Source organism: Lepidothrix coronata, unplaced genomic scaffold, assembly GCF_001604755.1.
Source record: "Lepidothrix coronata isolate B3197 unplaced genomic scaffold, Lepidothrix_coronata-1.0 Scaffold175, whole genome shotgun sequence".
NCBI classification, from domain to species: Eukaryota; Metazoa; Chordata; class Aves; order Passeriformes; family Pipridae; genus Lepidothrix; species Lepidothrix coronata.
In genome coordinates, this window is record NW_016690355.1 from 1,075,267 (window position 1) to 1,088,640 (window position 13,374).

Consider the following 13,374-nt stretch of genomic DNA (forward strand, 5'->3'; position numbering starts at 1 on the left):
CAAAGGTATAAAAGAAACAAAGGTGAGAGAGGGTAATATTTTGTAGTAAAGAAATTTATACAGCACTTCCTATGTAACAACCAGTGATGACTGTGTGTACTTTAAAGTTTTATTTTTTTCCAGCTCTTTCACTGGTACCACAATGGGTATAATCTCTCTCTAAACCTCACTTCTCTTGCAGGAATGTATATACAGCTAGATAATTAGTGAGAAGGAAACAGAGAGATAAATAAAGGTAATTATTAAAGGACAGACTGTCTGATAGAACAGATGGAACTGACAGTTTGTGAAATACATAGAAAAAACATTTCTTGCTTATTTCCCATCTGAATCTCATCTCCTGTTCATTCTTTTTGTCAATTCATTTGTGATCTTACTGGACCAAATCAGACATATCTCTATGCTTCTAGTGTTATTCACATCACACTCCCCCAACCCATTAGTGAATAGCCCTAAAGAGATCCTTAAAAAGTGCGGTATGTGAATACTAAAATGACAGTAACTATATATAAGATCATGCTACCCTAAATGGTACGTTTTTCAGAAAAAGTCAGTACCTCAAATTTTAACATTCTGAAATTCTCTCCCAACCTTTGTAATTGAGCAAAACCAACAATAATGCAGGGGAGAGGGAGACGAATAATCTTTATTCTCCTAAAAATAATGCTAAGAATTAATAATCTAGATAGCATAGGACCTTATGTCTAAAGAGAAATCACAGTACATTCTGAATATTTTAAAACCTGAAAAAGCATTCATTGAAACTGGCGACTTCCTTCACAAAACCCTTCTTTTTTTGCTTGCCTATGTGCAGCCAGAGTAAGGCCTTAATTCATTCCTAAACTGGTTAGGAGAAAAACACAACTTCTACTTCCAATGTGCAACTGATTGAGAGAGGAAGATAAAATAAAAATGTACGCTAACAGTACAGGTTGGTGAAAGGAGAGTCTGTTCTTACAGGCTTATGGTTACTCTGAATAATTATGGCTTTAGGACTGCCCTTTAGAACAGATAAATCTTATTCTCTATTGTCTTTACTGAATGATAATAAGGGTTTGATTATGTATAAAGGTTGCAATCTCAGCTGATGCTGGCTGTTCCTGTGGAATGACAATAAACCCAGGCATGTCCTATTTCTTCTAAAAATCACCCACCCATGAATTAGACACTGGTTAAGGAAAATGTTAACCATTAGATAAGTGTCTCTCAGACCAGAGACAGATGCCATACATCATACACACCCACATGGCCACAGGTGAAGGTTGGAGGGATAAATAATTTTCCTTGCAATGGAGCAGAATTTAACGGGAAAAATCTTTGAGACTCCTGTTCCCTGACACAATGATTCTTGGGAAGCATGGGATTCCTTCCCTCCTTCCATATGCCTTCTACTTGCCAGTGTCAGGCTGATAAAATTATAAACGAGTTCCAGGTAAGAAGCAATTTGGGACCAGAAAAAAAGCAAAGGCGCTAGGAACAATGGGAGCTTGAACTGAGTTTGGCAAGGAGAACTGAGGCACGTGGAGGTACATTTCTCTATCATGGTTAACTCTCTTCAACTCCATCAAACAACTGTTTGCTTCACTTTCTTCTCTAAGCCACCTTGGCTTTGTAAAGAAAACAACAATTTAGAAGTGGTGGTCGTACTAACCCAACAATGAGCCTACAGAGACAACAGGAACATGATCTCTATCTAAGCTTGCATTCGGAATGTGAATTATCTAATAAAGTTTCAATTAAACTTAAACTTCTAATTACCAATTCACGTGAAACCATTCCTCACGCTGAAGAGAAACTTGAATTCAACCTTTTCCACTTTTTTTTATTCCATGTTTCTTCTTTCCCATCTTAACAATAACTTTAATTAAAAACAAAAAAATTCAAAACTATGTCAAATAACCCTGAGAAGATGAAAGTGAAAGGATTGCTCAGTCTTTTCATCATATTACTGATGTGCTTTACTGCTTTTCTTTTTACTTGAGCTTAGATTATTCAGTCTGTAGTACAAGTATCTAATAAAAACAGCCTTAGGAATATTGTCACAGTCAGAATATATAATAAGTAAACAAAATAAGTTAATCACTATGTTCAAAATGTTGCAATTTCTTCCTGATATTTTCTGTGGAAGAGTACATTCTCAAAGGGAGAAATGACAGCTTTCATCAATAAAACAGTCCTTTGGGTGCCAACATTACACTTTTTAAAAGGAAGAAAACCAAGACTAACACCACTTTTGTACAAGTCCAGGTTGCCTTTTTTTTGTTTGTTTGTTCTGTCTTCTTTAAGCATTTTTTTCCGTTTTCCCACAATTTTATATTACATGTGCAATATAAAACTTTATAGTCAGCAACATGTTCTTCTTAGGGCTGCACATTTCTGAAAACCCAAGTATGATGAACAGATACAAACAATTCCAAGCACCCATGTCCCATACAATGCTGATCAACAGACCCACTCCATATCTTCCAAGTGTCAAAAGTAGCAATCGAGACATTATCTCATTGCCAATGGATTTATGATACCTCAAATCAGAGAGTTTCATTGCATGAGAACACTGACAAAGGAATTGTGGCCATATTTTTTTTAAAAAAATTGATCATTCACCCTACCTAGTCACTGTCATTGCTACCCACCAGACACCCGCATCACATCCCCACAGCATTTTATGTTTTCATAAGCCATGCATTTAGATGAGAAGTTTAAAGCTGTTTGAGTTTCATATTCTAATACAAGTCTAGGTCTTTGGTTCATGATTTCACTTCTGACTTTTGCCTCACAACTGTTGAGCAAAGCAAAGACAGGTATTTCATATCTCTCTATACAAATGCCTTACAGGATTTTCAAAAACTAAGGTTGTTTCTTTCCCTGATGAAGACTGAAATTTTCTCTTTAAGAAATAGACCTAAAATCTCTTGGAGAAATAGAGAATACAAATGTAAGAACTTTTTTTTAAATCAGAGAACTCAAAGTTATGATGCAGCACACATATTTTTGTTAAACAGTTTCTATTTTACAGCATTATTTCTATAAGTTTAACAACAAGACTTATGAATACAAGCTTAACTCCTGAAGTGGTACCTAAATAGCTCTTCTGCTCCTTTCCCTGTATGGATAAGAAATAGGAAATCAGGTTTGGACTATAGAACACGTGCAATGTCACTGCTAAACTTTATGCTATGTAGGATTAACTTGGTAAAATATCTCAAAACATGAGTAATAAAAGCCAAGCGGCATTTTCAGTGTTTTCAATTCACTTAGTAAAAATAAAGCTTTTTATTTCTTCCTCTAATGATACAGACACTCCAGATGTATGTTTAAATATACTCATCAGTGCAACTATCAGAGGGTAAGTGTGTATTATAGAAATGGGCCCCCAGATTAAGTATATATTGTGAAATGTATGTGAATGTGCATGACTTGAACCAATGAACTGTGGCCTGGAATGATGTCACAGAATGTGCAGCATTAAGTGGAAGGTTAAACCTACTTGCATCTCGGTTCATTAAACGTGGTTAAAGTGCAAATTCCCTCATTCTGACAGTAGTAATCACAAGGGTTCACTTTCTGGTCACAGCGCTGACTTTTAAACCCCACAGAGCATCTGCAGAATTTCAGTAAAATAGACCTATATAAATATTCTGCCTTTGCTGAACATATTTTAAACGCATTATATATAGTGATGGCAAGACACGCACATATACACACACACACAGACTCACAAAAAACAAAATTAATACTCCTCTTTTCATGGAAGGTCCATCTGACAATACTGCAAAGTTTGCTCATCAGTGCTGATCAAACAGTTTTAAAACAGTGGGCCTGTACTAACTGATGGGTTCTCAAACTATTATTGTCAGATGTACTATACATTTCTATTGATTGATCCAGATTACAAGGGCCTTAAACATTTTCATTACCATTTTTTTAACATTGTTTATGGTGTTGCTACAGCACTTACGTATTGTAAACTCACACACAAATTAAGGTATGAAACCTTTTTCCCTTGAGGTGCTATGGTGTTCCACATGAATTAGAAACATACTAGGTCAGTATTATAAGGGAAAAGAAAGGAAAAATCACAAGCTTCCAAAATAGCCATTCTAGGTGTTTAAGCAAATGAATCACCAGACTTAGTCATCATATTTGAGTCTTACATATTACAGCTGTGATATTCTCATTTTGCTATGATTTATCAGTCTCTAGTCTTCAACTGAAGACATTTAAGGAGGTACAAATAACCGGTAAAATTATCTCAATGAAAATAATAATAAAAAGACAAATAGGCACTTAAAGCATTTTCAACTGAATAAGGGCTACCATGCAGAACTAAATTACATTGTCTTTAGCCCCAAACCTACAAACATCTATTGATAACTTTACAGTGGTACTGAAACTAGAGTTGTGTCCCTTTGCACATGTGAGTGCTTCAGCTCTCCAGGGAGGAACCACTGACCCATCTCTTACCCTTATCAGGTTACAAAATCTAGCCATTTCTCTATGAAACTTCCTTGAGAGTCTGAACAAAACAGGTAATCTCTTTTAAGGTCACCTAGCACACACACATCAACAAAATGAAGAATTGGCTGTAGCTGTATTTACAAAGTTGTAATGCCAGATCCCTTTGGGCAGCAACATACTTATGTCACCCAGGAAATGAGACACTCAAGTTTGATTTTCCCTTCCAAAAGCTCTCTCTTCCAACCTGGAGGATGCTCTGACCTTCAGGTTGTTTGAAGAAGTGGAAGACCATTCCACACTGAAGCTTTTCAGCNTCAAAAGCAAAAAAACCCCAAGGAGTATGACTATATAGCTCAGTGTAAGTGAGAGCAGGAAAGAAATTAATTTCTTGCTACAGTGACTACTTCAGCATTTTTATATTGAGTAGCTGAAAAAGAAGATACACCATAGCTCTCAAGAAAGGACTAGAATCTAGGCTTTTCTACCTGTTACAACAGTACTTCACCAGACTACAGAATCCCATTTTCTTTGGTATTTTATGTCTGGGCTTAAGAAAGCATCCTGAATTATTCTCTCAACCACGGTGCAGGAGGGAGAGCAAAACCTCACCTCAGAACAGCCACACTACCGTGGGCAGGGTGAAGGTTAGGGCACAAATCAGAGACACACGAGCATTTCCTCAGACCCATAAGGGAAATTAACACTGGCATTATTTTTTATACTCTCCAGCCATCAGGAGGAGTGTTTTGCCCCCAGATCTGACCATCTTTAGAGGAGAAAAGACTTTAATCCACCTTTGAGAAACAGGGCAGGCAACCATCCTATGCTTCCAGACTCCATTCCAGAACAAATGCCTAAACGGGCTTTAGATCTGACCTGAAACTATTAGAAGTCTCAAAAGACATATCTTTGTACCTTATATGCATTCACGGTATATTCCTTAGTTATGTCTTTCAATACACATTTTGCAGAAAGGTAGGCAAAGTCTCAGGTTACAGAAAAAGCTAGAAAACTGTACTGTAAGTTACAACTGCAACCAGCACATTATACATCCTAGAGGGACCAAAAATAGAAACACATGCACAATAAATTTATTATTTGTTGGAACATGGGTATTATTATTTATCCACACAATGCAGGATACTCACAGACAGACAGGAATGTTTGTCTCTGGGTCCAGCTGACATGTACCACCGTTGTAACAGTAGCCATCACACAGCTGGCAGGTAGAGGCAATCTTTCCATTAGTGCAACTGGCATGGTTAAATAAAAAAAATACAAAAAAGCAATCAGTTTTTATAAATCTGTGAATTCCCTTACGATTGTCTACCTATTAAAGTACTGATTATGTGATATGTATGAGATCTACTGATTGCAAGAATTCTTGATTCCCACTTGGAAAAGCTAGCACAGGCAGAGAGTTTATTGCACAAAATATCTTTCATCTTTCCTTTTATGAAAATAAGCTATTATTACACAAAATAATTCCTCAGGAATAAACCAGCACGTGACTACATATGCCACAGTATGTCACAGATAATGCAGAATGAACAGCTTTCAACAGTATGATAAAACTCAATTGTCAACTTGAATAATTTTTTTTTCAAGTGAAAACCCAATTAGTCTCCTGGCCTTATGCTTCCCCCAGTGAAGAGTGATCCAAAAGATGGTTTAAAAAAGCAGGAGCCAGTGGGTTTTGTATGAGCAGGAACCACACAAAGGAGTTGATCTGATGTGACCAGATCAGGGACTGTATAAGAGATTCAAAGGATAATTCATCATAGTTGCAATTAAATATACGATTTTGAACACAATCACGCCCCTCTACACACTTACTTGCATACTATGTCACTGCTGTCCTTGTTTATTATGCAGTGTCCCCCGTGGCACCTGATGCACTTGTCCACTTCACATTTTGGACCTTCAAACCGTACTGGACAGACACATTCTACACTTCCATCATCAGAAATAGTACAGGATTCAGAATTCACACAGTAATGGTGGCAAACATCTGAAAGTAACAGGAAAGCTAGTTACTGGAAGACATTAGGGACTATTATAGAAAAAAATAATGCATTACTTTTATGTTTTAAACATTACTATAATAGAAACAAGATGACAACTGAAGCTGGTGACTCACTGGCAACTGCAAGAATCAAGAATATCCCATAAACAGATATATAATATATTAACGATGTAATCTAGAGAAGTGAAATAGTAAGATAAATTTTTTTAGTAAGAGATTTTTTTTTCCCCTTCTAGTTGTCTAACATTTAAGGCATCATCCCACAGAATATAAAGACTACTGATGAGAAAAGAAGTAATGTTAATGTATTTAATGGGACATTGACTGAATAAAAATCTTCTGATACATTCACATAACCATTAACAGCATTATGCTAAACTGAAATTGAAACAATATTTTGAAATAATTAAGTTTTATTTTCATTTATCTACATATTAAAATTTCATGAAGTTCTAATAATTATATATAAAGACATAATCCATAAGTTCCACAAAATGCCACATACTTGCTTATCTTTAAAGACTGTGCAAGACCCCATTATATTATTTAAATGCTTAAATGCCAGCAGAACTGAGATTTCAAGTAGTAAATTCTTTAACTTTTTAGAAGCACCAGTAACAGTCTCATTTTCCACACCTCTACAAAAACCAAATTGCCTAACTGAAGAAACTTCCAGAGCTACAAAATACTGGTATCTTTACATTTTTGTTCATTTTTATTTGTGTGGTAGTGATTTTTTTTATAAATATTATTATTTTATGGGGGTGGGTGTTGTTTTGTTTATTTGTTTTTCTTTGCGTGTGTGTGCTTTGATTTTGTTGGGGGTTTTTTTGTTGTTGTTTTTTTGGGGTTTTTTAAGTCATTATTTAAGCTCCTTACTGGGGCCCAAATCACTCAAAGTCTTTATTTCTCTGTTTCCAATACTTTCTTCAGTCCCATGTAGGTAACGTGTTGAGCTTTCAGTGGTGTTAATGATGGACAAACAAAGTAATTGATATTTAAGATATCAATTACTAAGCATCTGTATTACCTTAGAGTTAAGCTGGTCCATATTAATAAAATATGATCTTTCTGACAAAACCAAATAATTCAAGCCCTTTGAGCTCAGTACCTGTCTAAGAGTGAGTCAGTAGCTGCTACAAGTAGAGAATGAAACCTTGGCACTGGCACAGGCTGCCCAGAGAAGTTGTGGCTGCCCCATCCCTGGAAGTGTTCAAGGCCAGGTTGGATGGAGCTTGAAGCAACCTGTCCCTTCCCACCCAGGCCATTCTATGATTTTGATTCTATGGAACAGCAACTTCAGCCTTGAGTATTGAAGTCTAAACTCTCCAGCTGCCGTTTGACCAGGGGCATGTTTTAAGCCCTAAATTAGAGACTACTAAAATTTATACATTTTACTGCATATATTCAGGATGGATGATCATAGAATCACAGAATGGTTTAGGTTGGAAGGGACCTTAGAGATTATCCAGCTCCAACCCTCCTGCCATGGGCAGGGACACCTTCACACTAAACCAGGCTGCTCAAATCCCCACTTGACCTGGCCCTGAACACTTCCCAGGGATGGGGCAGCCACGGCTTCTCTGGGCATCATTTGTGACAGTATCTTACTAAAATACATTTTGCTTATGCTACTCTGTGCTCAGTTTTTCCCCCTCTCCAAGGAGTATGTACTGCTGGAAGAGTTCTGCTAAAGGACTGACCGTGATTGTTGGAGGAATTACTTCTCTTTGATTATTCAAAGTATAACTCCACTGATCTGCAGAGGCTGTAGATCCATCTGGTTAAGGAACCACTACTCAGCAACCACAGAGGCTTAAAAGACACTAAATGAAGTTGTTCATTGTTTGTCATTCCCCGATTCAATGAATAGAATGGCAATTTGCAGCAGGGGGGCTGTTTTTGGAACAAAAACTACTGTAGTTTGAAAGCTAATATTGAGAGTCAACTTATGAAAGAGCAGTGGAAGGGGGAAATGTTTGCATGTACATTAGGACAAAAAAAACCAAACCCAACCCAAAACCTAGAAATAGGAAGGTCATACTCTAAAACAATTAGGTTTGGTATTGATTGTAATCACAAACACCTTTAATCTTCTGCTGTTTCTAAAATGTTTATGCTGTATTTGGGCTGAAATGACACAATTTTTTTTTTTTTCCCCTAAAGAAAAGAATTTCAATTTCAGGGCAAGTCACAGCTTGCAAGATCCCTATATCCACTTTGAATGATTGTAACTGCATGAAAACGTTTTCTATTTTTTAGGTTGTTTGGGCCTTAAATGATACAAGAAATGAACTTTAACTACTCTGTATGTCTTATTTCTGGAATTTGAAATAGGGAGTTATATTCAAATACATCAAATTCATGTGTATTTAATAATATGCACAGTGTTAGTAGAATTCTATGTAAATTCATTCACTTAAATTTATTTCCGCAGTGCCAGTGTCTTGACACGGAGCACACATTTTGGTTATTAGCCCTTATGTGAACTAATCACAGGCGAAACTCTGCACTGGGTAATTGGAGACTATAAGTATGAGGAAAATAAGGTCTTTGCAAGCTGGTAATACTGTAAGCAAATGTCTTCTCCCTGCTATAAAAAACACTAATAATATTTTCAGCTTGGGAGCAGGAATAAAATACCTATGCACATTCATGTATCATCTTTTGCATATGAACTAGTTTCAATCACAGCAAAGAAAGACTGGAAAAGATATCTTGGAGGCAACCAATTTTTGCAATAATGCTACATTAATGTATTCCAACATGCATACAAAGTGAATTTGATTAATAAAGCAAAAAATCATCCATATGCATGAATAAAGCAAAAAAATAAGACACGACTTTATATGCACCTTATTAACTGTAAACCTGTAAAATTTCACAAAACTGTTATTGGTCACCAAAAAATACTCTAAAAGACTTCTTTCCCCTAAAACTATTAAGTTTTAAATAAACAAAAGCTTGATTTTATTTTCTATTTTATGAAGTGTTTGAGTCTTTGTATTGTGTCAGTTTCCCAAAGTGTCAGCAGACAATCCAAATCTGATAATAAGCAATGCTTAAAAAGTACCCATAAATTTACATTTAAATCAATTCTTAAAAAAAAAAAAATGTTTGCAGAAGCATTCAACTAGAAACAATTTGTTTGGTTTTGGGTAAGCCTCAAGTAAATATTTTTCCTAATCTGTGTGTCTGTCTGTGCATGATTTATGTACTATACTATTTTCAAATACCCAATTGTGTTTGCAGATAGTTATTTATGGATCCATGCAGTTTGTTTAATACCAAGGGGGAGAGAATCACAATTACTGCTGGTTTTCCATTCAAAGGTTTCAATTTATTTCATAGTCCCCCACCTGGAAATACATTCAGTTTACTTCAGTACAAATCCTATTTAAGATACAAACTAACACTTTCCTTGTTTGACAGACCTTTGTCTAAAACTAAATACTTTTTGTATATTGTAGATAATTCTGAACCAGACCTTTATAAAAACTAATTTCCTTTTCCTTTTGTTTAAATCTAGCCTTCTTTAGCAAATTCACTGAATGTACAAAAGAGATGATGGCTTTTACATTTAATGTTCTATGACAAGCACTATGACAGTCTAATAAGACTATGACAGTCCTCTCTTTAGAATGCTACAGTCAAAGCAAAGCAGGAGTAGAAAAAAAAGCAGATGACTAAAAAAACATCATTCTGATCTCAGAAAAATAATCTGGTTTTAGCATCTTAGGGTTACTTGTGAGTCATCACATTGAAGAGACATGAAAAAGACAAACTGTAATTTTTAAATGAGTGACCAAAAGAAGAAATTCAATATTATGCTCAAATGTCTTGAGTTACTGAAAAGAAATAACAGTGAAAGAAAGAGAAAGCACAGGGAGAAAAGAAATACATATGGAGTAAGAGCAGAATCCCTATTGATTGATCATCTTCTCTCCCCTCTCCCCTGTAAAAGAAGTGAAAAATTAGAGAAATATGTAGAAAGTGAGAAGAGTCTTTCTAAAGGCATGGAAAACTTTGGAAAACAGTACTCAATGAGAAGAGCCTGATGGTCAGTGGAATGAAAAACTGGGGAGAACTTCTGATGCAAAGGGTAGAATCTAAGACCTGAGAATTAAACAAGAGTAATATTTAGAAATCCTTTAGAATTTCAATACCAGGATGGGGCAGAAACCACACTCAAGGTGATCTTAAACTGAGCAAGATGACAGAATATTGCAGTGTGAAGCTTAAAGCCATTGTCAATACACTACTTTCTGGGGTTAGAAATGAAAACCAAAGGTAAAGGAGCAGTTTGAGAATTGTATTGGTCTGCAAAGATAAGGGACACCAGAAAGTTCTTTAACCAACTGTGTCAACATTATGTTTAGGTATTACATCAGCATAAGATAACAAATATGAGAAGTCGGAGTGTAAAATTTTAACACAATTGTCTCATGTCTACTGGCCAAGTCATCTGTCTTGTACAGCTCCACTCTACGGATTCATTCACGAAAATAATAAATAAATCACAAAATCAACGAGGTTGAAAAAGGCCTCTGAGATCATCGAGTCCAACCTTCGAACTAACACCACCTTGTCTACTAGACTATGGCACTAAGTGCTACATCCAGTCTCTTCTTAAATACCTCCAGGGATGAGATAATTAGAGGAGTCACCTCCAGTGACTCCACCACCTCCCTGAGCAGCCCATTGCAATGTCTGATCACTCTCTCTGTAAAGAACTTCTTCCTAATCTCTGACCTAAACCTCCCCTGGTGCAGCTTAAGATTGTGCCCTCTTGTCCTAAATAATCATTTCTTTCTTCACCTCGATGTGTAGAAGGATATTTCAGAAATATGTTCCAAGATCACCTGAATACATCAGATTCCATTCCCTCAGCAGTACGAATTACTTGGGGCTGAATTTACCAACGAGTAAAAAAAAAAAGTCACCCAAGCGGGTTTTAAACTTATATTGTGTCAAACTTTTATTATACACTCGGATTGAAATTTCGTGGAAATTACTTACAGTACTGGCACCTGTCTCCTGTATACTCAGGCAAGCAGGTGCAGAAGGGCTGGTTCCCAGTGGTGACACTGCAGGTTCCCCCGTTTTGGCAGAAGCGCTCACAGACCGTCTGGTTGCAGTTTGGCCCCGTAAAACCCAGCGCGCAGTTGCAGGTCGGCCGACCTATTCAAGACAAAGAAAACTATTTTATGATAAAAATATATAAAAATCAAAACAGTAGTCGGCACTTTAAAGAGAGATTTATCATAAAGAAGCAAGTTTTAAGGTTCAAGCCCAACTACGTTTCTCTAGATGCTAATGGAACGCGGCTTTACAAACATCGCTCGAATGCAGAACTTTTAAAAAAATAAAGTAAGATATGGACACCTCAAAAACTGCATTTTTACACTTGTGCATGTATCATCATTGACTGTTTTATGAGAAGAAATAAGCTATTTTAAAATAATTGAAATTATTTTAAATGACGGTATTAAGTACAAATTTAAGATATGAATAAACTCTCCAAACCATCCTGCCACGCTGGGTTCCTCCAGCTGCAAGGATAAATGATTGTATAAAGCAACATTGGTGTCTCTTTAGAATGCACTCCATTATTCTCAAATCTGCAAACCTTTATATATAATCACATGAATATACAAATATTTACTAATGCACTAATAACTACAATTTTTACTAGAACACAAGTGTCTGTGCCTGTTTTGTTATCCCACCCCTCTCAGATAATGAATACTGTTACATAAAAGTGCTGTCTGGCATCAGACCAAAGATGCCTGTAACATCAATATTCAGTGTCTGAAAAGCAGTGAACACTTTGGGATGAACGTTTGCACACAATGAACTCCAAGTCTACAGCTTCTTTTCAAAGGGTTTTAAAACAATGTTTAAAACCCAATGCATTTGCCTCCTATGATTACTCCCTATTGTAATTTTTCCCATTTTTTTTCCTTATCTAAATCTCATGTCTAAAGGATTTATAGCTTTGTTACAATTCCACTGTTTTATTAAATCCTTCCACTTTTCCCTGACTTATTTTCTTAAAGCTTATCTTCTTTAAAACAAACTTCTAGATGCCACTAATGTTTTTCCATCTCCTGACTTTGCTTTCATATCTGATTTGTAATCTCCTCTTCAAGTAAATGACCTGATGTGTCCAACTAACCCTTCTCAAATCCTAATAATCTATTCTCATTCTTGATTATCTCTTACAAGACATTATTTTTCCCCCACCCTCCTTCTCTTTGCTTTCATTCAGCCTTAAGGGTTTTCTTAAATTTAGGGAGAACAGATCAAGTGTAACACTTTTATTTTTCCTGGCTTCCCAGGAAGAAAAGAGATTAATTGTGACCTGAGGACACTTCTGCAATGAAATGGCAGACAGGATGGTCTTCATTTGAATTATGAAGAACCCAACCTGCTGGCAAGCACAACCAAGTGCTTAACAGGGTGACTGAGAGGAAAGGATATCTGACAGGCAAAGACTCATCCCTTTGAGTGAAGGTGTGGATACACTGTATGTCTGAGTAAAGGATCATGTGTAGGCCAGTGATAGTCAAATAGTAATTAGTATCAGGTAGAACACAAGGAATGGAGAGTAACAAGGCTATGGAAAACCAAACAAGTCACACCTGTGCTTTACAGAAGTGGCAAAAGTCTACGAATTAAGATGGAGAACCAAACTTGAGTCTTGAATGGGAACAGCAATATCGTATCATTGGCTATAGCAAATTTGGAAAGTGAAGGTGGCTGTTGTAGAACTAATACACAATTCTTTGATATCTAGTCTTTGCCAGTGACAGAATAGGATGACATAAGAGCTAAAGTCAATCAGATTATCTACAACAGCATGTTGTAGGACAAGGGGGAACGGATTC

At 36.3% G+C, this 13,374-nt stretch overlaps 1 protein-coding gene across 4 annotated transcripts in view; it reads right to left on the reverse strand.

Annotated features, from left to right (window-relative positions):
• Nucleotides 1–13,374, reverse strand: part of LRP1B (LDL receptor related protein 1B) — a 675,815-nt gene that overhangs the window by 17,069 nt on the left and 645,372 nt on the right. For 3 of the 4 annotated variants that reach the window (XM_017830207.1, XM_017830205.1, XM_017830206.1), the window contains exons 83-86: nucleotides 11,504–11,665; nucleotides 6,295–6,469; nucleotides 5,607–5,711; nucleotides 3,488–3,601 (exon numbers count right to left, since the gene is read on the reverse strand). In XM_017830207.1, the coding sequence (XP_017685696.1) occupies nucleotides 3,488–3,601; nucleotides 5,607–5,711; nucleotides 6,295–6,469; nucleotides 11,504–11,665 (556 nt within the window). The remainder of the gene's footprint in view (nucleotides 1–3,487; nucleotides 3,602–5,606; nucleotides 5,712–6,294; nucleotides 6,470–11,503; nucleotides 11,666–13,374) is intronic. The other variant, XM_017830208.1, reaches the window with a different exon arrangement.